This window comes from Plectropomus leopardus, chromosome 6, assembly GCF_008729295.1.
Source record: "Plectropomus leopardus isolate mb chromosome 6, YSFRI_Pleo_2.0, whole genome shotgun sequence".
Classification (NCBI taxonomy): domain Eukaryota; kingdom Metazoa; phylum Chordata; class Actinopteri; order Perciformes; family Serranidae; genus Plectropomus; species Plectropomus leopardus.
In genome coordinates, this window is record NC_056468.1 from 14,554,671 (window position 1) to 14,580,954 (window position 26,284).

The window sequence follows — 26,284 nt, forward strand, 5'->3', positions numbered from 1 at the left end:
TACATATCTGATGCTGCCAGTCAAAAAATAGTGGCATGACAAGCTGGATACATCTATGTGGGCAGTATGATGAGTTTAACATTACATTTTCAGATACTTATGAAAATGATATTAAAGTCCAAACTTAAAGGTCTAGTGTGTTTGGTTTGTTCACCATGAGTTACTGTAGAAGCATGTTGGTGCACCATGGTGAACACTGTGCAGTTCATTCTAAGGTTAAAAAAACAAAAACAATTATTATTTACTTTACTTATTTTCAGGTGATTATTTATACACCCAAGAAAATATTATATTATATTTAATTTCTGCCAATATATCTCCCTAAATCCTACAGAGTATCAATATCAAGTGTTGGGATTTTATAAAAGTTCTGTTTTGCCCCTCCATGCTTCACTGCTAAATACCTGCTTTGAAATCTACTCATTTTAAAGAGCTTTTTGGGATGTGAAAAGAGGGCTAAAACTGAGAAGAATAATGCACTTTCAGATTTATATGCATTAATATGGTCTTAGCCCCGCATGCTTTGGACTTATCTGCACTCCTTAATGTGTGTCTGTAGCACAGCAAAGAGAGGTAAAAGACAACAGGGAGGACAATTTGGCAGGCTTAAATGCTAGTTAGGCCGGCTGAGCTAATTAGCCCCGATTTCCTCATCCTGATTCAGACGAGGAGGAAAGCCTCGGATTACTGAGACGAGCATTTTGTGTGTGCCACCGAAATTGTGTCAGGCTGTTGAAACTGTTCATCAGCAGTGGGGGGTTTGGGTGTGCATATTTGCAAAAGTCAAGCAAAGGGAGCTTTACAAATGTGTTACAGCGTGTTGCACAGCAAGTGTTCGGATGAGATTGCAGTAGTGAGAAAACCAGCTGCCCCTCACCCCCACTGAGGAAGAGAGGGAGCTTAATGGTACGGGCCCAGCAGGGATGCTCCATCTCTATCGAGAAACTGTAGCACTGAGACCTTTTGCCCTCTAGACCCTCCCTTTGTGCTGTTCCTCATCTGCCATTTGTCTGTCCCGATGTTGCCACTCTGAAGAGTCCGTCTGGTCAAAATGCAGCGTTTGTCCTGCAGAGGTTCATGTTGATGCTGCTTTTTTTTCTTTGTTTTCAGCATGATGATTGTTGACTCTAATGCCAACAGTATATTCCAAATTAATGTGGCTTTTTTCTAAAGCATTATGGTGCTGTGAGCAAACACCAGTTTGCTTATTGCATCTCAGGGCTTGTTTATCAGCGCTGTATATTTTGAAGTTGCACGGGGATAACTGGTAGCAAAATAATCAACCAGTCATGTGTTGGCTCTTCACAGGCAAAGATGTGAACACGAACAGAGATCGAATCCAAAGCCTGTCCCGTCCTACTGCATCCCCGTGCCTCCTCCATGTTTACCCGAGGTGTAAGGCAACATGTCATACTGAGAGCTGTCAGTCACCATGACACTTGCACACACACTGAGGATCTGAGAAGAGTCACATTTGGATTTTTTTTTTTGTTGTTTTGTTTTTTTATTATGAGAAAGTGTTGTGTCACGTACTCCGGCCAGCCCCTCACAGCCATATCAGCGTCAGCGACAAGCGACACAGCCAACTTCCGTTCACAGACTAACACCTCTCTTCAAACGCTGATGTGTTCGAGAAGGAACAGGCTGTAACGACATGTGAAAAATTCCAGCACAGAGAAGATTACGATGTCACATCACTGCCTTTTAGCTTCATGTGTATCTTTTAATGTGATTAAATCCCCTTTACTTTATCTCCCCACTTAGGGATGCAGTAGGAGAGTGCTCTCATTGAGAGAGATCACAGCAGTCTTTGATCAGAGGCTTTGAAAGACCTGCCTCGTACTGGTTCCTTCTCTAAACCCTCCTCTCCTTTCTCTGTGTGGCTTACAGGAAAAGCAGGCTAATCAGTTAATAATACAGTATCAACTTGTATAATAGTCGGTGGCTGTGTTCCAGGCCTGCAGTGCACAACACGGACTGTGCCAGTAAAGTTCACTGATGAGGTTGCAGTATTGCTGTGAGTGTGTGTTTCTTAATTTATTAATTGCCTCTTGCAGCCCCCAGACAGTCCAGTCTGCCAGTGACTCTCGTTAGGGTTTCTCCATTACCGTTTGATTGGAAAATGAAGCTGCTCTGCAATGACTGTTGTCCCTTCTGTGTGTCCGTTCTCATCGGAAGCTGCGGATCATGTTTTCTTCACTTTAGAACTGTGAAACACACAAAACTATGCCAGAACTGCTCAAAAATACAATTATTATCATCCTTAGTATGAGACAGTAGGCCCCTAGGTACTGACATGCTAAAGGCCCCATTCACCACCTCTCATAAGGGCGCGAGACACACAGACTTTGTGGTGGTCTTGCTTCCTTTTGTTGTTGTTTTGTTGTTGTTTTGCATCTCCTTGTAGTAGTTGTGCATATTTTTGTGGTTTTGTGTCTCTGTTTGGTGGTCTTGTTGGTCATTTTGTGTCTCTGAGGTCATTTTGTGTCTCTTTGAAGTGTTTTTTTTCTTTTTTGGGTCATTTTGTGGATGTTTTTCCCCTTTTATTTTATTTTTTATCATTTAATGTTAACCAAGCATAGCTTTTCTTCAACATCAAAACAGTGGGACTTTACAGGTACAAAACAAAATACACACACACAAGGATGGACAAAAAAAGGCATGAATTGAACTCCACTACCTTGATTTCTGGAGAAAAAGATGTTGAGGCCTGGTTTTGTTCTATATCTTTTATATTCGACTGTGCACGCCAAAGAGGATTTACAGTCTAGTTTACTATATCAGAACACAGCAGTATTTTGAGTGAATGCAGCCCACTTTGTCTCAGAGGTGAGATGGAAGAAGAACAGGAGGGGTTCCTGCTGTTAATAATGTTTTTTTGCTGCTGTTACTCATAATAAACTACCCTGCAGCTTCAACGTATACCTTTTTTTACCCCGGCCCACAGTTATTTATGAGTCTCCTCTGGAACCTGTACGCAGCGTTTCATAAATCTATACTCTCCAGGCCTGTTCGTTATATGCTCAGAGACCACACACAGTCATACAGTAGATATACTAACACACAGGTGCTCACACACTTCCTGTTATTATCACTTATACATTGCCTTCAAATGATTGTGCAGTTTAGTTTGCCTGCCTGCTGCTTCTCCCACTTCCCATTCTGCTACTATATGATAATGCGGACCCGGTGTATTAGGCTGAGTGTGCACAGCCGTGTAAGAGCCATCAAGCTTTAGTGTGCCTATAAATTGCTGAAGTGATCACTGCTTGGCAGACTCTAAGCTCCCTGTGCTCTCTCTCGTAGCTCTAAACAATTTGTTTTATAGCTTGAAATTCGCTCGTCTGTTGCTCTCCATAGGGCCAGCAGCCAAAAAATGAATGCACTTGCAAGTACAAAGTGCACACACAGGGCCACTGTGCACTCATGCACTTGTTTGCATACACATACATATTCCGTCACCTCCTGCAAGTACATTAAGTATGATTTAGGGCACAGACACATGCATATTATTTCTCTCTTTAGCACTTTCTGCTCTCACACTGCCTGATGTCTGCTGGGACCCAGCTGCATTGAAACACAGTGGCTTTGTGTGAGAACAGCTGGCTGCAAAGTCATTTGGACACACGCTCGCACACACAAGCACATGTGGACGAGCACTCACATAGTTTTCCATGTAAGCAGAGCTCAAACAGTCTCTATTGTCAGCGAATAATTGAATGCATAAGCTGTCGGGGGGGTTCACAGTGTTCCAGCTATAGGGGTGAGTTCTTGAAACTCTACAGGAATCAACCTCAATAATGACATCAGCATGTTGGCACCTAGACCGGGGTGCTGTACACAGGCGCATTTTGCTATATGAGAGAGCTCTGGGAGTGTGTGTAAGTGTGTCCTGGAACTGAACAGACTGCTTTGTAGCCAGCCTCGCTGTCGTAAAAGGCGAATGCAAACACTCCACCCCGTTACTGTTTCTTTCCCCCCTCCTCTCTGTCTTCCATGACCAGTACCAAACCAGTTCCCTTCACTTGTTGTTGTGCCCAGACTTCCAGCAGCAGCTGGAGTCTGAGACACTGTGGGGACGTTGTTCGGTAAATTGGATCATTGTTTTTGAGTGGTTTAGGTTTGGAATTGTTGCCAGTTTTCTCCTCGTAAGTTTTGTACATGTGTGTACATTCTGCACTTAATGTGTGTGCTTTGTTATGTGCCTGTGGGCGAGAATATGACAGTGACATGTGTTGTGTGTTACTGACAGTCACATTAGCAGATTCCTCCCACAACATCCCTGCTATTCACTCACTCATCCAATCACCCGCATTCTATCCACTGTTCTGCCTTCCTTATTCCTCCCGCTCTCCCTATACTCTTTTTGCATCTTCATTCTCACTTTTCATTTTCTCTTATACTCCAATCCTCTCTCAGCTAATTTGTCATCGATTTTTTTCCCTCTCTTAATTTATCTTTTACTCTTTCTTGCTCTCTCAACCGCTTAACTACAGCCGTGCTCTGGGTGTGGGAGGGGAGGAGGGGGAGCATGAGGGAGAGTAGCGGAAGAGGGTGGAGAGGAAGGCGAGGCGCATAGTTGTGGCTGACTAATTGAAAGCCAGCACTTTGGTCAGTAAAGTCCCAACGTATGGGAGTGGTCAGGAATTCGCAATTCTTGGTGATGTTGGTATATGTGAAATAGAGAGGGAGTGCATTTGTGTCAATCTTAATGGCTGTGTGGCCACGACGATTGAAAGATTGTGCATGTGCTTGTGACTCTGAGCGTGTGTGTTTGTCTACTTGTCTGTTTTTGTGTGTGTGAAAGAATTTTTACCTTAGTCCTGTTGTTATTCTCCATTTTCTACAGTACCAGCCTCTCTCACTCTATCTGTCAGCATAGAAGAAACGGTGTCCCTGGTTTGTAGTGCTTTAGATGAACCAGCCTTTAACTGGAGGGTACAGAGTCTGTGGAGAGGCAGAACAGTTTCTCTGCTAGTATCGACATCGATGCTTCAACAGCATCGATGTCAACAGCATCAGCCTCTGAACAGGTATAAAATAACAATACTAAATCTCTGTAGCCATGATATCCGCTCTGTGCCCTGTGTGGCTGCAGCACTGTTCTGCCCCTAATGCTAATGTCAGCAGGCTAACATGCTCACATTGACAATGCTAACATGCTGATGCTTAGCAGGTATAATATATATGTAAATATACTTTTTTAAAAATACGTTTTTTTTGAGAATATAGCAGGAATATCATTAAAAATAGAATAAAAAATAATGCAAACGGATGTAGCACACCCTAACAGCAATAACCACAGTCATCATTACATCAAATACATAGCAGTTTTTCCTTTAAAAAGTACAAAAGTAAGTAAATACCTAATAAAAAAAAAGAGAAAAACACAGAAAATACCAACGTCATAAAGCAGATGCAGGAGGATACCTGGAGCGTAATATGTAGATGCAGAAGTCCACTGGAAAAGCGGCGATGTGTGACGGCTTAGGATGAGAGCGTGTAGTATATCTGGTAACGTGTTCTAGATAGGACACATCAGATCTTAACCTTAAAATAAGTTCTGTACAGAGTCCCAGATCTTATCAAACACGCCTACTCTATCTTCATTATAAAATCTCAGTCCTTCCAGATGTAATGTTTGCCATTTTCTCCCAATCACAAATCATAAGTGGTTACAGAGTCCATTTTCCACACTTGCGAGATTAACTTTTTTGCAACACCAGTCCAAACAGAGCAACTATTTTTTCATACTTATTGGCAAAGGAGCTTTATTTTTCTCCAAGGATGGCTATAAGTACAGTTTGAAACATTAGTTTAGAAGCTGTGTAACTTTTCTCTGGAACAATAGAGCCCCTGTAACATTTCACACTGTACAAAACTATGTCTGACACTGAACAATCATACACTCCTTAAACATTCATCCCAGACCACATTTTTAAATTCTTAATCCAGTTTGTCCACCCACATTTGTTTTAATGTGTTCAACAGAGCGCTGTTAAGTAGGATCAGATAAAAAGGGGGAGACCGCCCTGCATTTTTCAGAGGGTTTAATATTCAGCATCTTCACTATCTTATTTTAGCGTGGTAGCATTCCAACATTTGCTAATTTGCAATAGGTATTTAGTCCTAAATGAATTGGACAAAGAGACATTTGACTAGAGCAGAGTTATTATAATACATCCTTAGCTGTGACATAAATAACTGTACTGCATTTCATGGCAATACATCCAGTAGTTGTTGGTCAGGTCCTTGTGATGAACTGAACCAACACATGAACCCACATAACCTCCATCTCTAAAAGAACATGCTTGTGAAAATATGCTTTCTATTTTCAGCTCTAAATTAAGATGCATGCTTTAGTTGTAGGTTACATATATAAATATGAGTAGTCTGTAAATGTAAAAACAATTTAGTAATAACACCTTTTCCTCCCAGTCTGTAACTGTCATTCCCAAACTCTTTCAATTAATATGTTTCGACTGCACAAAGCAAATTAGCAAAGCAAATAATGCTGATTTGCTAATTAGTCCCCATGGACTAACCCTGTGCTGTAACAGCAGCCGTCTGCTCTGCTCCAGGATCAGGGTCAGAGGTCAAGGGTCAGTGATCTGAGCAGGAAAGCCTACTCGCGCGGAACAACACATCGTAAACAAACCATTACACACCATCTGCGGCGGCGTCAAATCCCCAAACCCGCCGAGTGTTTGTGTAGCTGTGTGTGTTAGTGTCGCTGAGATCACACCCACGGACACACGAGTGAGGATCAACACACACGGCCATACGGGGACAGAGAGGTGACAGAGGAAGTGACCATCTGGTATCTACTGAGGCATCAAATTACCTGCTGAAAGGTTACGTCGGCATTATGCATGAACTGTGGGCGTCATATGGTGATGCTTTCAAAATATATTGTTGTTTAAAGCAAGCGCTACTATTTATTGTTGCTGCTCCTTTACATTATTCCTTACAATAATTTACAAAAGACGTTTTTTGATTCACACACATTGGTCATCTTGCTCAGTGACATCTAAATGTGTGGACAGGGATTGAACCATTATCTCTGTAATTAATAGCCAACCATCTCTATGATTTATCTCGAAAGCCTCGTGAGAACTTTTTGGGTATGAAGTCTCTGTCGTGCAACAATATGCAGCTCTGCCAACTCTCTTTTAAAGTTAATTGCCAGGTAGTAATTAAGAAGTTTTCTGTCCGTAGCCATGAGTGCAACTGTCAAGATTTGGAGTCTTTTTTTTTCCCTCTCAGAAAAAAGACACCATTTCTCCCAATTATTTCCACGCCTGTTCATTTACAGAGCTTTATGCTTCGTTACCTCTGCAGCAGATTTGCTCATATTGAACTCACTGCCTCTCTTTCTGTTGCCGAGTCTCTTCCTTTTTTGATTGCCACCTCCATTTTTTCCCCAACACTTTCTCACCGTTATTGTTGTCTTCTCTTGCAAGTCCAGCACCTTAATCTACCTCCCTCTCACTTGCCGTGCTCACATCCCTCCCTCCTCTTCCCCTCTTGCTCGTCTCCTGACATTCACCGTTTTTTTTCTATCCTCCGACTCGCAGTGCCTGTTCTTATCTCTTTTTCTCCCAAATGCCTCTCACACTCCACCCAGACCTTTTCGCCCTGTCAACCCATATCTCCTCCTTTCCTTTCTCTCTCACTCCTCTCTACTGTTTCCCTAAAGTCCCCCTCCTCCACTTTTTTTCTTTGACAGCAACACCTCCCCTCTGTGTCGCTGCTTGATACCCAACATGCACCGCATCCCCCGTCGCCCCTCCACCCTTCCCTCACCCTCTATCTGGCTGCTGTCCACACTTTCACCATCAGAGGCAGGCAGCCTCTCTGGCAATGCCCACTGGTCTAACACCTGCCACTCTAAAGACACTGTGAGCGAATCACTCTGACATTGTGTTTAGTTTTATTTATGTGTCTGTCTGTCTGTGAGCTTTACAAGAACAAAAATAAAATTAGATCATCCACTCAGTTTGTTTTTGCATGTGTGTAATCCTCTTGTTTAGTTTTACTTGGCCGCTCTGTGAGTGTTTATGCCACTTCTTGTACTCTGTCAGCCCGACATACAGCCAGACGTGTGGATTAGAGTTAGATCTAGGCTGCTCGTTTTCTATTCTGAGATCCCCCACAAGGAGAGGCCTGTTAATTTAGCTGCTATAAATACAGGACCTCCTCCTGGCGGGTCACTCTAAGACCTGCCGCATGAAACTGGACTGTGGTGACAGCTTCTTTACTCTGTGTATGTGTGTGTATGTGTGTGTATGTGTGTGTGTGCATTCCTTCAAAGTTGGCTGGCCAGCCTCCGGCTCAGCGGTGCATGGAGCTCGGTTTGTGGTGCCTCCATTGACAAGGACATTTGGACACAGCCCGAGCTGGGCTCTCTCTTATTTCCCTCTTTATCCTCCTTTTTTTTGTTTATTGCTTACAGCTAATAGTTTTTCTCTGATTGAATGATATATCCACAATTCTTGCGACAAAGTGGTGAATTTAAATTGTATATTTTGTCCAAAGTCAATTTAGAATGATGTGAGAGTGGAAAAAAAACAGCAGATCCTGACATGTGAGAGGCAGTTTTCTTAAAATGTAAGATAATATATGACTTGGTTAAATGCTTCACAATTAAATGATTATCAAAGCTACCATCAACTAAACAATTTGTCATGAAATGGTTTCAGTTCTTAATGTTGTCTGTCTTTCTGCAATTAGGACATTTGCATAAAAGATTAGATTCTTCAAACAGATTCATATTTTTCATGTTTGTTGTTTGTGTTTCAAGCCTTGTGCTCATTATTGCAATATTAGGAAATATGCAGATGTTGCTCTCTTGCTCTTTTAAAGATATGCTATGCAGGTTTTTCCTAAGAAACAATGTGTAGAGTAAAGTGATGCAAAATGTATTTCTCTCAATCTTCACTCACGACACATTAGTAGTGTTTGGCGGTGTCTTTTTCTGCAGAGACCCTACTGTCTGCCTGCATGTTCTTATTTTCTTCACATATTTGGGACGTTCTTGGGCACAGCCTGCAGGTGAGGGCAGGACCTCATTAAAAAAAGTATTGACCAGGCACCAGACTGTAGGCGACATGCATCCAAGAGGAAGCTGTAACATTTATTTCAGCTGGCTTTCACTTTCACTTTTGCTGACGATACTGTTTCCAAATAGTGACCAACAAATCTTGCATAGTATACCTTTAAGGCTCTCTCTTCAACACAGATGGATTACTGATTACTGGCACAGGTCCAGGAGCCCAAAGTCAAGGGGCCACCCTGGTCTTCACTTGCAAAATGTCCCTCAGATTAACACCAGCCAGCAAGAGACTCAAACTGACCAGAGAGATGCAAAGGAACTGCTAAGAGACACAAAATAACTACAAAATGAAACAAACAACCACAGAGAGATGCAAAATGACCCCCAAAAGACACTAAATGACTTCAAAGAGACACACCAGAGATTACCCCAGAGACACAATAATGTTAAAGAAAAGACACAGCTGTCACAAAGAGACACAAAACAAAAAGATGCACAACAACTACAAGAGAAGTGAAACCCCACCCCACCCACCCAAAAAAAAGTGCCTTGTTTCTTTGTAGGAGAGGCGGTGGGGCCTTTTGCATGTCATTGTTCAGGAGCCTGTTGTCTCATAATTCACTCATGCTTGGAAAGTATCACTGAAGTAAATGCTGGCTTGAATGTGCATTTCCCTCCTCTCATTTTCTTCCATTCTCAGTTATAATTTTTTATTCTCTCCAAAAACAGACAGTTGGATGAAAGAAAACCACCTCAATCAACCAATAAACTCTCATAAACAAACCCTTGACCTGTAAAATTGAATACTCCACTTGAAGCCCGCAGACAACCAGCAGTTAACTACCATCTACGTTTCTACCATTTCTGTAATTTGGTCTCTTTTCTTCTCACAGTCGAGAGTACTGTAATTGCTTTTCAGTCAGTGAAAGTGTTTATTTAATGACGGGCTTATTTGTGTAGCTACATTGTATTCAGCACCCACAGTGTAGATTTTACACAACTCTAAACTGATCATTATCTTCATCAGTATAAGTAGGCTCAATCACGCTCTCATTCTGACTGATAATTCTTCACTCTGGCAGCGTTTTTGAGGACAAATCTGCTAGTAATCACTTCCATCCCTTTTAATGTCATGCCATGTTATTGCAGCAAGTGATACTGTAACGCATACCAGACTATTGCTTACAGTTTTTAATGGTTTGGTTTGGTTTTGTGACAGAATAGTTGGATCTGTGTGTTTTGCAGCTGTTAGTGTAGCTTTCACCACCACGCAGCGCAAGTGTGGCTTTATCCCAAGAAGCAAGTTAGTTTTTCCAATACTGCGGTTAATCAGCTACCACACAAAACCTCATTTTGAAGTGCAGCATCCAAGTGAGAATTTGCGTCCAAATTCCAGCATTCGTTCCTCTCCCACTGCGCTTCTGTTGAACAAAGTGTGGGACTCCTGCTAACACGCGGACAGGTAGAGAGGAGAAAGAGGGAGTGGAGGAGAAGAAAGAGAAGCCAATTGAGGACGGTGAAGTGGAACGGATGGAGTGTGAGAGAGGGCGGAAGAAAATGAGCAGTGAAAGTATAAAAGCTTAAATCAAAAGAATAAAAAATTCATAAGAATCAGGCAGAGAGGGGAGAGCGGGAGACGATAAATGAGAAACATCAGAGTAGAGGAGGAGAAGGTGCATTTATCAGGAAGAGAGAGAGGGGTGGGGAAAAGAAGGGCAAAGGGAGCATTAGAGATTATTTGTGGGAAGAGTGGGAGCTTTTTAATGTATCACTGAAGAGGACGAGCACACACACATGCACCGGCAGTCAGGCAGATGTTGCACAGCATTTATTCAGTAGTAGCCTTCATGTTTCACCAATTCATTTTAAACCCTTTTTTAAAGGCGTCCTTACTGATCAATATTCCCTGGCCTGAAGCAATTGATGTGCAAATATGCGTTTCAGAAGTGTTTGAAAAAGAGCGCTGGCACCGACTCTCAAGGTCAACCCAGCTTCCCTTTTGCTTGGTCTTTGTTTGATTCTTTGTGCTCTGTCATCCCTCTCACCTCACATGTTAGCTCTTCCCCTCACTGTTGACGTGTTAAGTTCATGCATGCAGTGTTTTTTGTACCACTGACAGACTGAAGAGGGGTTTAGGGATTTGTTTCAACTCTGGACAGCATCACCAGAGGCAGAGGCAGACACTGGGGGATTGAAGAACCCTTAACTGTCTGCATGTGTTTGGGTTTGTGAGTGTGTGTTCATGTGTCCACAGTGTGTACTCCTGCACATGTGTACTTTTTGCCCCAGATAAGCCAGGTCAAATTTAGTTTAATAATGTGCTTTTTTTTCCTTTGAGGAAGCAGCAGGAAAGGGACAGTGGTTAGAGGCGTACATTTGTGTGTCTGGGGTCTCTCATTTGGGTTTCAGTGTTTGACAGCTTCATTCTTTATTCTCTCGCTCGAGATGTGCCTCGCTGTGTGTTTGTGTGTGTGTGTGTGTGTGTGTGTGTGTGTGTGTGTGTGTATGGTGAATAAGTTTGCACTAAATGATTCAGCAACTCCGTGTCTGCTCAGCAGGTGGTGGGTTCATTGGTAGGAGGGCTAAAGGCTACGTGTTTGAATGTTGTCCATGCCACCTCTCTCTCACACACACACCACTGAACACAGACTCCTGAGTGCTTTCAGAGACACACCTTACTAATGTATCCACAAGAGACAAGTTATCTGCTGCAGAGTTACACTCTTGATGTCTTGGCCTCCTGTTTCCTATTCTTGTCAAAATGCCCTCCTTTGTATCACTACCTGTCAGAGAAGTCATTCTCTACTCCCTTCAGTTTCACCACTGCACTTCTCTAATGATGCCATACTCCATTTGCCAAAGACAAGATTCTTTTCAAATGTGTCATTTTATGTCACTTAAAGGTTCCATACTGTAAAAGCCATATTTTCATATATTTTTCTATTATAAAGCCGGTGTAGATGCTATGTAAATACTGTGAAAATATTAAAACGTTAAATCCACAGAGTCAGTATTCACAAACTGTGACTTTAAATGCTCTGTCAGGACTTCTGTGAAGTTGTGATGTCACAACTACAGTATACTATATTAAGGAAGAAATTTTTGCTACAGAGCCATTACAGTTATTCCCTGGCTGAAATGACAGTGCAAATACGCCTAGATGACAGATGTGGAACAAACATTAACGCTGACCAAAAGAGGCAGACTGGGCTTTTTCGGGAGGTGGGCTTAAAGAGACAGGCGCTAAAACCGAGCGTTTGAGAAAGAAGGCAAAAACAGATGTATTTAGGCAGACAGTCTGATAAAATAATGTTTTTTTTTTATTTAAAGCACATCAGCATGTTCTAGTAGAAACCCCAAATATAAGAATGAACCTGGAAATTATCATAATATTGGACCTTTGAATCTCATTTCCCTTACACTCTCCCTTACATTCTCCAGGACAGCGACATTCAGAAAAAAATTGACCATGAGATCCGGATGCGCGACGGAGCCTGCAAGCTGCTGGCCGCCTGCTCTCAGAAAGACCAGGCGTTGGAGGCGGCGAAGAGCCTGCAGACCTGCAGCACTCGCATCATGGCCTACATGTCAGAGCTGCAGAGAATGAAGGAGGCTCAGGTCATGCAGAAGGTCACGCGGAGGTCGTCAGATGCAGGGCCGATGGATGACAGACTCCCGTGCAAAGGAAAAGTGGCCATCTCAGGCAAGTTAAATCTTGCATTATTTATTTATTGTTGGGGATTTGGACATGAACCAGAACTGAATCTTTGTGATCCCTGCAGTGTTATGATTTAATGCAGAGCCCCCCTTGTAAAGTGGACTTGCAGATGGCTGCTCACAGCACAATAACAGCGGGCAGTCAGATGAATAATTATGGAGGTTCCCTGTATGCATCACAAGCGCACCGCAGAGAGATAATTCACACCAGAGAGCAGGACAGCAGGGTGTTTTTTCAAGTTGTTTAGAACATGATGAGAAAGTAAAAAAATATATATGTATATATTAATGAGATGTGTGTGTGTGTGTGTGTGTGTGTTTGTGGCTGAAGTTTCATGGAAGCACGGCTGTAGCTTCCCAGCTGGAGAGCTTACTACATACGCACACAGAGTCAGGAATTAGCAGTAGATGCTTTAGCCAGTGACTGAAAGCAGCACACGTCCAGATACACACATATCATTTAGTCAGAGAAAGGTGATTAACATTTTTGCGGTCTAATCCCCTGCCTGTTGTCGTTACAGATCTTCGGATCCCTCTCATGTGGAAAGACACAGAGTACTTCAAGAACAAAGGAGGTGAGGAGCCACTTTTGTATGCGAGTGAAGAAGTTCATTGATGGAGTATTAATGATTTATGCCTGTAGTATTTATTAATGATTTTCTCCTGAGGGAAGTGCTATGTGGCTTCACACGGTTATAAAATGACTAATTCAAAGATGCTGAATGTGTGTGAAAGCTTTGTGTAATCACAGGGGTGAGTGTGAGAGTCCTTGTGACTAAATAACAAAAAACACCTTTTTTTAGTTGGCAACAGGGGGAAACACTGATGTGGACTTTTAGGGTCCTTTCACAGCTAAAGTGTGGTTCATTTGCTCCGGACCAATGATACATTGTTGTTCATTTTTATTGTGGTTTCTGTTAACACTGACATTTTAAAAAATGAACTGAGAGGAGCAACATGAGGTTATACAGATTGACAGGTAACTTGTTGATTGCGCATTTTTTTGTCATTAGGGCATCATCAGGTCCTAAACTGTTAAAATCAATTTCTGTTGACTGACAGAAGTTTCTACAGCACTTAAATGCTCCTGATGTGTTTGTTGATGTTATTTGTAACCACAGAGAGCTCAGGGAGAAATAACTAATTGCACGCGTTATAATTAGACTGCATATCAACTGTATGTTAAAAATAACTGGCTGCAGATCTTCGCGACGAAAAGGACGGCGTCTTGTACAGTAATAGTTCGGGGTTTATTACTGTGGGAATGCTGTCACGCACTTTTTACATGGAGTCAGATACAAGCACAGCAGTTCTGACCTATTCATCAGGGAAATACCTTCATTGATGTGCATACATGTAACCATGGTTACCAAATAATATGCATGATATACATGGCTTCATACAGATCAATCATAAGACTGCTTTCTGAACAGATTTCAGCATCAGCAGAAGGATTTATTAGTCGTTAAGCTTTTGAAATCATGCTAAAATCCCATATCCGCTAAAATAAAATCCTGTTGTTGGTTTGTGTGCTTTTATACATCAAACAAACTGTACTTGAATCGATTTGGACATCATATTGTTTGGTTGTTTTGGCCGCATCAGAGTTTGACTGACAGCTTTCACACCAGCCCAAATGACCTGCGCAAACAGACCTGCGTTTGTTTTAACAGACCCAAACAGGTTATGTTAGGTATGAAAGCACACTTAGTTTTAGATCTGCCGAGCCACTTAACTGTGCAGACAGAACATGCAGTAAGACATACTCTGTGCAGGGTACACAGCACAGTTCCTGGATCTGATTATTACAATCTGTTGCAGCTTTACCAGATAGCTCTGTATTTTCCAAGAAGTGATTTTCTAGATGTGAGAAACTCCTGGCAGCACAACCTGACCCACTGTTCAGTCCTGCTGGCTTTGCCTCCTGGCTCTGAGAAGCCACAGCACACAGGTGCTGAACTGGGTCATTATTAGTAGGGCATTGAAAAACACACAAAGTCTGTTGTCCATTTAAGGAACTCTATACTCTCCCATTTTTTTCCTGTGAAATATTACTGTGAACCAGGTCATATGTAAATGTTTTTATGGCATTTCAGAATTTAACGGTGCACTGGAAAATATAACAATGGCAATCTTTATGTTGACTATTTGCTTTCCCGCCTCCTCTTGATAGAGTCAGTGTGGGTTAACCCCCGTGCAGTCATTATAACAGTCTCAGAGCTCACTCTCTCCCTTGGTAACTTGAATGGAATTAATCTGCATGACCTGTGCATATAAATGAACTCAAGAGACAGGTAGTAGACTCTTAACAAAGCTTAATGAGGCTGTTAGTCAAGGTCATTAAGCACACCCAGACATAAACCGAGCCCAGGAGGTGAGGAGGAGTAAAGCATGTTCCTCAGTCACATGTCCAATCACATTTTAAGTAGCGTGTTGAGCTCATACTTGGAATAATAAGTGTGAATAGTGTCAATGGGCCGTATACAGGGAAGCACATAAGTAGGAGCAGACCTCCTCTCTAAGTCTTTTCAGTTGCAACCTTGAAATTTAATGAGAAGTGGTACAATCTATGAATTTGATTGATCAGGGAAAGAAGAAGAAAACACACAATTAAAGAAAGGTAGTAGACCATCAGAGGACACACTTCACCATAATCATTCCCTGTAATCATAGTGAAGCGTGCTCAAAAAGGGTATTAAAGCTTCGTTATAATGCAGGTGTATTTTCTACCTGTCAAAAAAAAAAAAAAAAAAAAAATATATATATATATAATATATATATATATATATATATATATATATATATATGGACATCATGTAGGTAATTGTAATAGAAACATGTCAAAAAGATTTTTTCTTAAAAATGTTTTACATTTCATAACATGTTCCTTGAACTAGACATCGGGTCAGTGTTTATCACAAAAAGCAAATCTTTTGCACACCTGAAGGTTAACAGGTGCATAGAAGACCATGAGCTGACTACCATGGAACAAATAACTCCAGTACACTGTCTGATATCTGTCCAATAATAAAATAATAAAACGTTTTGGTACAGAGACCTTCATCAGGTTATCTGATAACTTGTATCTATCTAGATAACTATCTAGATAACCTGGAGCAAGGTCTCTGTTCCAAAATGTTGTTCTTGTTCCCATCGCAATGTTTTGAGTTTGAGTTTGTTGTTCTATCAATGTTTTTCACAGTACAGTACGATAACATTACATTATTAAATTCACTTTTAAGAAATGTATCATTAAAGGTACTGTGCGTGCTTCTAACTATTTATACATAATGTGTGCCGTGTGTCTGGTGTTTACAAGACCAGTCATTTATGTCGGACTCTTCCTCAGTTATTTTTAACAAAATATTTTCTGTCTCACTGGGTGCTCTGTTTCCTAAATATATGGAAAATACTGTGGTTGAAAATGGGAAGAAACAATTCCCACTGTCCCCCACAGAAGACAAGAGTTATAATGTGTATTTTGATTTACTTACAATTAACTCAAACTTCTCAAATCTTAATATAATACAGTTAGGACTCTCATAAATAAATAAAATACAACATCCTTATGACGACCAGAAAGAATATTACTTTATATATTTGACCGCTCATCTTCCTTACTGCTATAGGCCATAATTATGTCCTGCTGGTCACACCGTCATGTGTGTTTCATCACTAGAAAGCCCAAGATGTGCTTTGCACAGTGCGTCAGGACTCAGATAGAATAAATGCATGGTGTTTCAAAAAAGGGCTCAGTGTCATGTCCACCACAGAGGACAAATATGAATTGCCGGGTCTCAGAAAGCTAGACTTTTCATTTCCAAGCTCTCATTGGTTACAGCAACACTAAAGACCATTGTGCACAAGACAAACAAACAATGCTTCATAGAAACTCTGAGCACAGCTGGCTGTGGAGATTACCGAACTGAAACTGACAACAGAAGAGGTGCTGGCCAGCCAGGTGGAGGAGCTGATCCCTCTTTCAGCCTTTAACCACTCAGGTCATATCCCCTCTCTAGCCTCTGGCCTCAACACATTGTTAAAACAGCTACCTACATCTTGGAGGTTGCAGGTGATACTGTTTTGAAGCTGAACATGAGTTTTTCGGGTGATGCAATTGAATGAAAGCTGTCTGGAGGTCACATAAATGCAGTCATTCACAGAATTGTTTTTTTCTTCCGCTCTGCCTTTCCACATAATCCTTTGCAGAGCTCCATCGGTGTGCAGTGTTCTGCCTGCTGCAGCTGGGAGGAGAGATCTTTGACACAGACATGGTGATAGTGGACCGAACACTCACTGATATTTGCTTCGACAACACCATCGTATTGTGAGTCATCTGTCAGTTACATAATACTCACAAAAAGCACTTAAAAACAGGCTGTGTGTGACACTGATGTGGAAGCATTTATGCATGTGTCTTTTTGCAGTAATGAAGCCAGCCCTGGTTTTGAGCTGCGCGTTGAGCTGTATAGCTGCTGCTCGGAGGATGACTACTCAGCAGGGAGCACGCCCAGGAAACTAGCCAGTAAACTGAGCTCCTCACTAGGGCGATCAGCTGGGAAAAAGCTCCGGGCAGCCATGGAGCCTGGGCCATGTAGTCCTGTTAGCAATGGAGGGGCAGCTCCTCTTCTGCTGCCAGTTCCCTCTGTACCGTAAGTTTAAATTATCTGGGAGTGTACATATTGAATAGAGAGAGAAATATTTCAGAGAGTGCAAGTAGGCATATTTATGAACATGCATGCTGAAGGGAATAAATTTCTATCCCCTCTCTTGTGTGCTGACAGGGGCCCCAAGTACCACCTCTTAGCTCATACCACCCTGTCACTGTCACACGTCCAGGACAGCTTTCGCACACACGACCTCACCATCTCAGGCAACGGTGAGTGGCAGCCTCCATCAATCTGTCGCCTCACCATCGTTCTCTTTTCCCTGCCAAATCAGCCATCTGTCTGTTTTTTGTGCTCCTCTCACTCATCACTGTCTCACTTCTCCTCCTTGCATTCTAATAATTTCCCTTAAACCAAGAGCACTATGCATACCCCCCCCCGTCTTCCCCGTCCTCTCCGTCCTACCATGTTCTCTGACAGACAGCCATTGTCAAGGTCACAGTAATAAAGGCCATGCTTGCGAGGTGACTGCTGTGTAAAGCTGTAATGATGTGGGCTAACAAGGGCCCAGACCCTCAGACAGACAGGCCCCTAGTGTTTTATTCATTGGCCCTTCAGCCTGCTGTAAAGTTTCATTGCTGCACTTCATGGCACTCCCTGCAGCTGCCAGTCATTTACACCCCTGTGCCTTGTTTTGTGTGCTAAAGGGGTGGGGGTGGGGGGGTATGATGTGGGGGAGAAGTGTGTATGCGGATGCACATGACTATGCATGTTTGTGTGTGAAATTTGAATGTCACGTGGGAATATTTTTATTTATTCATGGTGTTTATTTTTGCCAATCTCTCTCTCCCTGTAGAAGAGTGTTCGTATTGGCTGCCACTTTATGGCAGTATGTGCTGCCGCCTCGCAGCTCAGCCTCACTGCATGACCCAACAGATGATGAGTGGATGCTTGAAAGTTAAGGTATGTTGGCAGGTGTGTGCAGCACTGATGGGGGGAACAATTCATTCCAGAGTTTTTAACAGATTTTGGCTTTTGTCCTGGTTTATATCTGTCCTTTTTTTCCTCCTCCACCTCCTTCCTCTCCTTCATCTGTTGCCATCTCTTTGTGGTTTTCTCCTCGTGTTTATTCCACTCTTCACTCATCTTTTTCTCTACCTCGCAGCAGTTGGGAGGTGACCCTCAGAGTTGGACAAAAGTGCACGCGGTTTTGAAAGGAACAAGCCTTTTCTGCTACCACCGGCAAGAAGATGTAGAGGCGAACATCGAGCCAGCTTTCACCATTGCCATCAACAAGGTTAGCATATATCTGGAGTGGAGTAAAACACTCCAGAGGTCGACCCAGCTTTAAAGAACCTATACAGTTGTTTTGGTATCGCCTGAGGCATCAGCAGCATAGCTGGAAAGGCATTGGGTTTGTGGATTTCTGTTTGAATCTAAAGCCAATTGGTATTCTCTGAGCCAAAAAAGTAAATAAGAAATGAGCTCGTCTCTTACTTTAAGGTGCCCTTGAGAAAGGTACTTAGCCCTCAGTTGCCCATGTAGAGCTGCTCAAAAGCCAAAAGTGGAAAATTGTGGTTCTCTTGCTCAGCTTTCAGGTGTAACTGTGTAAATTTTCAGCAAGGCTAGAAAAGAGCAGGCACATGGGGATAGAGGGCATTAAAGGTTTCAAAATGAAATCTTTCTGATATGTTCTTGAGTCTTTGCAAACACAATAAGACACAGCAGTTAGCCCCGTCCAACTAGGAATCATATATCTCTCATCCTTGAGTTTTTCCAGGCACCAAAGTGAAGAACAGTCAGTCAGCCAGTCAGGTTCTTGATCATCTTATTTCCTGTGTCTGTGTCTGAGGGTTGACGCCTGTGGGGCCTCTCATTCCTTCCATCGTGACTCATTCAGTCTTTGTAGCCTCTGACCCTGAACCCACAGCTGATATATAGAGCCAAGTCAGTCAGATCAGATCAGGTGTGTATGATCCTTTTGTAAGTCAGTTGGCTCTCCTTAAGAGGAAAGGACGCACTGTGACAAATGGCTGGATGGAACAACACTGCCATCTAGTGGCCATGAGCAGACCTGGACACATTTGGAGTAGTACGAGGATGTGGGAATTGGGAGTCTGCACCTTTTGTTGGATAATTGCTGAAGGGAAATGGTTTGGAAGAGGACTAATTAGTGGCTTTATTAGTGAGGGCTTATTTTCAGTGGGGACGTAAAATTACAATTGCCGTAATGATCACTTGTTGCAGCACATAATTTTGTTCATTCAGGAGTGCTGGCATTTATCCCTGATTGTAGTTATTTTGTGGCAGATGATTGTATTCTTTGTCACTCTCGCTTTCAGGAGACCAGAATACGTGCATCAGAGAAAGACCTGCAAAGTAAAGTTCAGAATATCTGTATCAGCAACCAGTACGGAGGTGAGGAGGTCACACACACACTGACAACAGACAGCCGGGAGGACACACACAGGTGGATGGAGGCCTTTTGGCAACATTTCTATGACATGAGTAAGTACCTTCATTCACATACATTATCATAGCTATTCAAAGGAATGCTTCAACCACAAAATCACAATTTGTATTTCAACGACTCGGCCCATGTTGTGTAGAATTCATGAATAGAACTTTGATTTTCTCACATGCCTCCACGGTGAACGAAGAACCCAAAAACTGAGGAAAATCTTGAATTGAATTCAAAGGGGGGGCGCATTTATCAACAGCAAAACTTTATCAAACATCTCTTTACAATCTCTCACACAGTTTATACAGAATAATCCAAGTCTCATTTATACAGTTACATGCTAAGTACTTCCCGAAAACATGCATTTTCACTAGAACCTAACTAAATAAAACTAACACTACCACTACCGCATGCAAGTCGTACGACTGGCCAAGCGTGTGCATTTGAACTCTGCTCATACACTCCACTGAACAAAATTTAAATGCACATTCTAGCCCAGGCAGTCCCCATTTACTTATTGGATTCTTCATTCACTTCAAAAGCATGCAAGAAAAATCAAGTTTTCCTCACAAATATAACTTAAGACAGGGCAAGAAACGGATACATTAATGATCATTTTGTGGGTGGAGTATCCCTTTAAAGGATTCAAATTCAAGGACGTATGCTGCTGTATTTTCTGGATCTGCTGCTTGGTGTGTTGAAAGTAATAGTTTGTCTGTAATGTACAGGCCAGTGGAAACAGTGTTGCGATGACTTAATGAAAATTGAGCTGCCATCACCAAGGAAACCAGCGCCTGTCACACCAAAACAGGGCTCACTCTATCACGAAATGGGTAAGACCTCTACCTGATTATTTCGCTATGTTTATGCAAATGAAAGACACTTTTAGCTAAAAAAAAACTGAGAGTAAAAGAAAAAAGGGAGGCAGGGAAAGAAAGCACTGTTCCTGCATTGCATGTGACTGTATAGCTTTACTGCCTCGGGTCTATGTGCATGAGAGATGCTGCCACAATTAAATTTTCCTCTCAGATATCTCAAACTCACACTCTGCTTTACTTCTCTGTAGCTACTATAGAAGAGAATGGGTCTTATCTCTGACACGCTGACTCACTCTCTGTCTTCTGTTCTTCTTTGTCCTTTCCAATTTTCCTCATGTGTCCTGAATCCATCACTCCTTGACTCTGTCTCTTTTGTCCTACTTTATTATTTCCTTGTGTCCTCATACATTATGCATAATAAACGACACATTTTTCATCAACTATCACCATTAATTTTTAACCGGCAAATTATCTTTATCCTTGAATGATTCTTTTTATCCCCTCTCATCATGCCTTAACATTAATTTCCTTAATAAACACGCATTGACCTTTATGTGTTTCTCTCATGACCATTCAAACACATCCACCTGTTGCACACCGCCGATCCACTCCACCCCTCCTCTCCCGCTAACCTCCCTCTTGGTTTTCCTAACACCCCGCCCTGGCAGCGCCTCTTGCCGCACCCTCCTCTGAGGGTCTTCTGCTGCAGGATAACGCTGTGTCTGCTGAGATTCGTGCTCTGCTCTCGTCCTATTACAACGACAGGTGAAGTAACAGGAGTAGGGCTCCGTACAAAATATGGTATTTTAAATGTTGCAGTCCCGGATTTACTGCAGATCCAGGATCAGCCTCATCTGGCTGCTAGAGTAGATTCTGCAAAGCAATAAAGTAGAGGGTCTTTTTGTTTAATCCTCAGTCATCATAACTAAATAAACATTAAGAAGTGTAGGATTAAATATACAGGACATGATTCGTTTGTGTTTGTTTTTGTCATTATTCTGCTCAACTGTACAATGCATTACCAGACTAAAGAAAATCTTCTAATTTTTCTGCATATTTTTTTTCTATTCACTTAAGAATACATTTCAAAGGGACATTTCATGAACTGCAAATATGTCTCTAAGTCTATTCAGAATCCAAACCTCCAGTGAGATAAAAAAAAAAATTAATTAATTCTACATTAAAACCATCCTAATCCTTGCTGTGAGAATGAAAAGAATATTAAAAAAATATATACTTACAGTACTGTGGAAAAGTCTTGGGCCACCTTACACTTTGTTATTTTAGAAGGTTATAATTATCATACATATGAATTTCTCAGTAGTCTCTAAAATACAACCATAGCTTTGAGGAAACATGTATACAGTATTAAAAATGCAAGTATTTCAGAATAAAAAACAACTTCAGCAGGCTAATGTTTCAAGTATTAAATGTAACCCCCCTTTCCACTGAACATGTCTTGAAGTCTCTTGTGCAGACACCAGGTTGCATTCATGTCCAAAGCTCAGCGTTGATTGATTGGCCTAAGACTTCTGCACAGTGAATTCATCTTTCATGATTATGACTATTATCAGGCCATGTCTCAAATGGAAAAAACATCCAATTTGAAAAATCGTCTCGAGCTGAGTATACAGGAGTATAATGATGACTTTTTGCTGCATCTCTCCTGCAGTTATTGAGTCATCTGATGACCTCAGCAGCACTGTGTCAGACATCCTGGCTCGGAGGATGCAGGAGCTGGAGCTCCGTAGCCAGCTGGGCACCTCCCCCACCTGGATGTCTATGTTTGAGGAGAACAACCCCAAAAGCGCTGGCCGCCCCCGTCCCTGTACTTCTCGCCTTTCCGGCCACAGCCCCTGCACCCCTCACCGACTGCCTCGGAGCCCTGCGAGCCCTCACCGCTGCCCTCAGCTGAGTCTGCTGTCCTCCGACGCAAGCCTGACGTCAGACAGTGACAGCCACTGCAGCACCAGCCCCTGCTCTCACCGCCACGGCTGGCCTGAGCCTTCGTCAAACTTCTCTCTCTTGTCGTCCTCCCCCTCCCGCCTGAGGCCACGCACTCTGTCCCTGGATGCTAAGCTCAGCACCCTTCGAGGGAGGGGGTACGGTGGAGGAGGGACCCTCCAGTGCCCCTGCCAGCCTCCTCCCTCCTCGCTGCTCGCCCCGCTCCCCATCCCCTCTCGTTCGCCTCGTTCACAGCGCAGCACGCAGACCACGCTCTCCTGCTCCAGCTCCACCTCCAGCAACAGCTCCAGCAACAGCGAGGGCAGCCACAGCCCCGAGTCATCTGAGGGAGCCCCCTTCTCAAGACCCTCTCCGGCTCGACGCAGCCTCAGGAACCTCAGGGCCAGACTTGATCCTCGCAACTGGCTCCAAAGTCAGGTGTGAATTCTCCCGCCTGACAGACATTTACCACTGGCCTAAAGGCAACAGTTCTCATTAAACCATGGTTTAACTGGCTTAACATCTGTGAACCAACCTCAGGCAGTCTGCTAGGCCACATGCAGGGCCATGAGGAGGATAAGCTGCCTCTAGCCTGCCTCCTGGTGGAGGATGGATTGTGGAAGACCCTCCTGGGGCAAACTGGAATGTCTTCTCACACAAAAGACTGGTGACAATCACTGCGGCGACTCTGCACTTTGCTGGATTGCCACAATTTTGAAGATTGTCCAAAACTGAATGGGAGGTACTCTGCTTGCTTTGAGAAATTACTATGGTCATGCTGCTTGGAAGAAAGTGTTGCAAAGAGTTACGGACTTGCTCCGATAAACACACTGTCTGTACTTGGACTCTTAATTCTGGAACAAGAAAAGGTTTTGTTTCTGGCCGCTCAAATAAAATCATCTCTACTAATGCACTAGCAGTATTTTGACTGGATGTGTTATGAATAAAGGATTGCGGTGTTTATGCTATAAAAGCCAGTGAGCATGTGGCAAGATGAACATGCAAGATGAACAAGGTGTACTCAGTCAGGAGTTTTCAAACTGGTAAGTGTGGAGGGATGGGTTAATGTCTGTTGTCTGTACTGTGATATCTACTTCAGTGTACGCATCTAATTATTCATACAACAGATGATCGTTATGGCTCTCCTAAAATTACTATGCACCATTTCTTTTTCTTTTTTTTTCTTTTTTTTTTTGCATGATTTGACTCGCAGTTAAAATGTTGAACTACTTGAGATCATTTCAACAATGTTTCTGGTGAAAGCTTAACTTTATGCAAGTGCTCATACATACTGTACTGGTTGTTACTGTGATCTCTTCAGGGTAAAAATCTGTGCTCTGGTCTTAACTTTTCACACATTTATCTGCACACTAATGTCAGGATGACTTCAGACTTAGGTAATAGCTCCTGACATATATAGAACAAACCATAGAATAAGCTGACACTAACCAAAGCTTAAACGGTAATTTTGGTATTTTTCAACCTGGTCCCTATTTTGCCATGTTTTTGCATCTGAATGACTAATGGGAACAACGATTTCTGAAGTTGATCCTGTATTGAGTGAGAGCACTGCAACCAGCAGGGGCAAAAAAGTCTGCAATATAACATCAATGTGCAATTGTGCACCGTGAATGTACGTCCATGAAAGTGTTTGTTTTTGTCCACTGACAGGGTCAGATTGTAATGATAAGTGCCTGACCACATTATGGAAAGGATCCTACAGAGAAAGACCCTTTTTATAGCCAAACTCAGCAGACTTCATTTAACAGTAATTTATCATGCTGAACCATACTTTATTTAAAGTCAAAAGAAACAAAATAAGGCTCCCAAAAACAGAAATCTTTGCTGTCTTCCCACTGTTTCAACAATCACCATCTCTGGTTTGGTTGAAATAACTCCAGTTAAATGTGAAAATATGCTGACTCACTCTATACACTGTAAAATTACTGTTTATTTAAATGGAGTCTGGTGGGTTTGCTAATAGTGATTTTGAGGCTGTTTCTGGTTGAACAAAAAGGATCTTACTCTTTAACAAAAATCTCTGTCTCTGGACGGTTCCTTTTCATTAGTTGTCAGACACTTACAATAACAATCTGAACCTGTCTGTGGAAAAACACACACAGTTTTAGTGGATATAAACTGACGGTGCACAAATTCCTCAAGTGGTTACATTGCAACCTGTTTTGCCACTGCTGGCTGCAGCCCTTTGCTCAATACTGCACCAGTTTCAACAACTGTTGTTGCCATCAGTCACTTAGACACACACATGGGAAAAGAGTCCAGGTTAAAAAACGCTGAAGTTATCCTGTAAGACAAAAAAACAGAAAAACTGGGTCATTATTATAATTTTGCCACACACTAGTTCACTGCAGTATTGTAGGATCCCAAAAAGAATCACAGTTCCTGATCATCAAATTTCCAATAAAATGTGAAACATCCACCAACCAAATAATATGCAAAACAGAAACATTTCTTTTTCGAAATTATTTTATGGTGGCTGTAGTCTTGGAAACTTTCTATGAGGCTGAGTACTGATATGAAACCCCACTCAACTTTTAGGTCATGGTAGTAGTTTGTTTGTTTACACTGCCATTTATGTATTTAATGATATAAGTTATTGTCATATAAACAACTTTCAACAGCAGTTACATTTTGTCAAAAGAAAACAATTATTTGACTCAAGGAGTCCATGTGAATACAAATCTAACAGGAGAGTCTGTGTCTTTGTCAGTGCAGTAAAACCTCTTCTCCGTCTTTACCGTTTACTGTGGATTTGACTTTGGTAACAGTTTCTCTCTCGGGGCTCAGAACTCAGCCGTTTTGTCTAAGTATTAAAACTGTCAGATGTTTGAAAAACAGCAATTGTTACTGTAAATTAATTTTTATAAGTTAACAAATAAACCTCTCTTTGTCTTTTGTTACAATATTGATTTTGTTATAAATGCAGCTATATTGATACCTGATTATCATGATGTTAACAGATGATGTGCAGATCTTTAACTGTTACAAATAGATAACATTGAATGTTATAACCTTGCAAGAGTTTCTCGTGTTAGCAGGCTTTGTGTTCTGCATGTACGCCGTCCTAGAAGGCGAACATCAAATGAGAAATGTGGCAATCTCGTGTTTATATAATATAACATTAATTATAATAAATGTTTTATCAATTCACAACCGACTCTTCAGGCATCCGCATTGTCTGCATGAAATACAGTGTGATGAACTCTGTTTGAAATATTCCATGTAAATCTGTCAATGGCAAGACCATTTCAGTTGAAATCATTATTCTCTGTTGTGCGTTTTACATTTTGTTTGATATATGAATGCATTATTTACTTATATTGACGCTCACACACAGAATATAGGACTTTTACCCGTCAAATCAACACTGTGTTTAAATTCTGTATAGCAAGCTGAAAGTGTAGGCTCTGGGAAACTTCCTTTTCGGCCTCATACACTTTGTCCTGCAGTGGGAGAGCTTTCTGTTGGATCAGTAAAGTACTTAAAGTGCTCTGCACTTTAGCAGAAGATGGATTGTATTCTATCCAATTCTGCTCTTGTCTTTCTCCCTCCAGCACCTAAATCCCACAGGAGATCCCATCTTATGTGAACGATTGAAGATGAAATTTCAAATAAACGCTGTAGCTGTCTGTCTTGTAGAGATGCATCAAGAAAGGCAGGT

The 26,284-nt window shown here is 42.0% G+C and overlaps 1 protein-coding gene across 5 annotated transcripts in view; it reads left to right on the top strand.

Annotated features, from left to right (window-relative positions):
• rtkna (rhotekin a) overlaps nt 1-24,477 on the top strand; it is a 68,259-nt gene extending 43,782 nt beyond the window's left edge. For 3 of the 5 annotated variants that reach the window (XM_042487979.1, XM_042487981.1, XM_042487983.1), the window contains exons 2-11: nt 12,497-12,758; nt 13,294-13,347; nt 16,982-17,099; nt 17,200-17,424; nt 17,557-17,651; nt 18,236-18,342; nt 18,545-18,676; nt 19,722-19,887; nt 20,569-20,673; nt 22,331-24,477. In XM_042487979.1, coding sequence (XP_042343913.1) covers nt 12,497-12,758; nt 13,294-13,347; nt 16,982-17,099; nt 17,200-17,424; nt 17,557-17,651; nt 18,236-18,342; nt 18,545-18,676; nt 19,722-19,887; nt 20,569-20,673; nt 22,331-23,046 — 1,980 coding nt within the window. In that variant the 3' untranslated portion in view covers nt 23,047-24,477. The remainder of the gene's footprint in view (nt 1-12,496; nt 12,759-13,293; nt 13,348-16,981; nt 17,100-17,199; nt 17,425-17,556; nt 17,652-18,235; nt 18,343-18,544; nt 18,677-19,721; nt 19,888-20,568; nt 20,674-22,330) is intronic. The other 2 variants (XM_042487980.1, XM_042487982.1) reach the window with 1 other exon arrangement.
• Nucleotides 24,478-26,284: the final 1,807 nt, after the last annotated feature.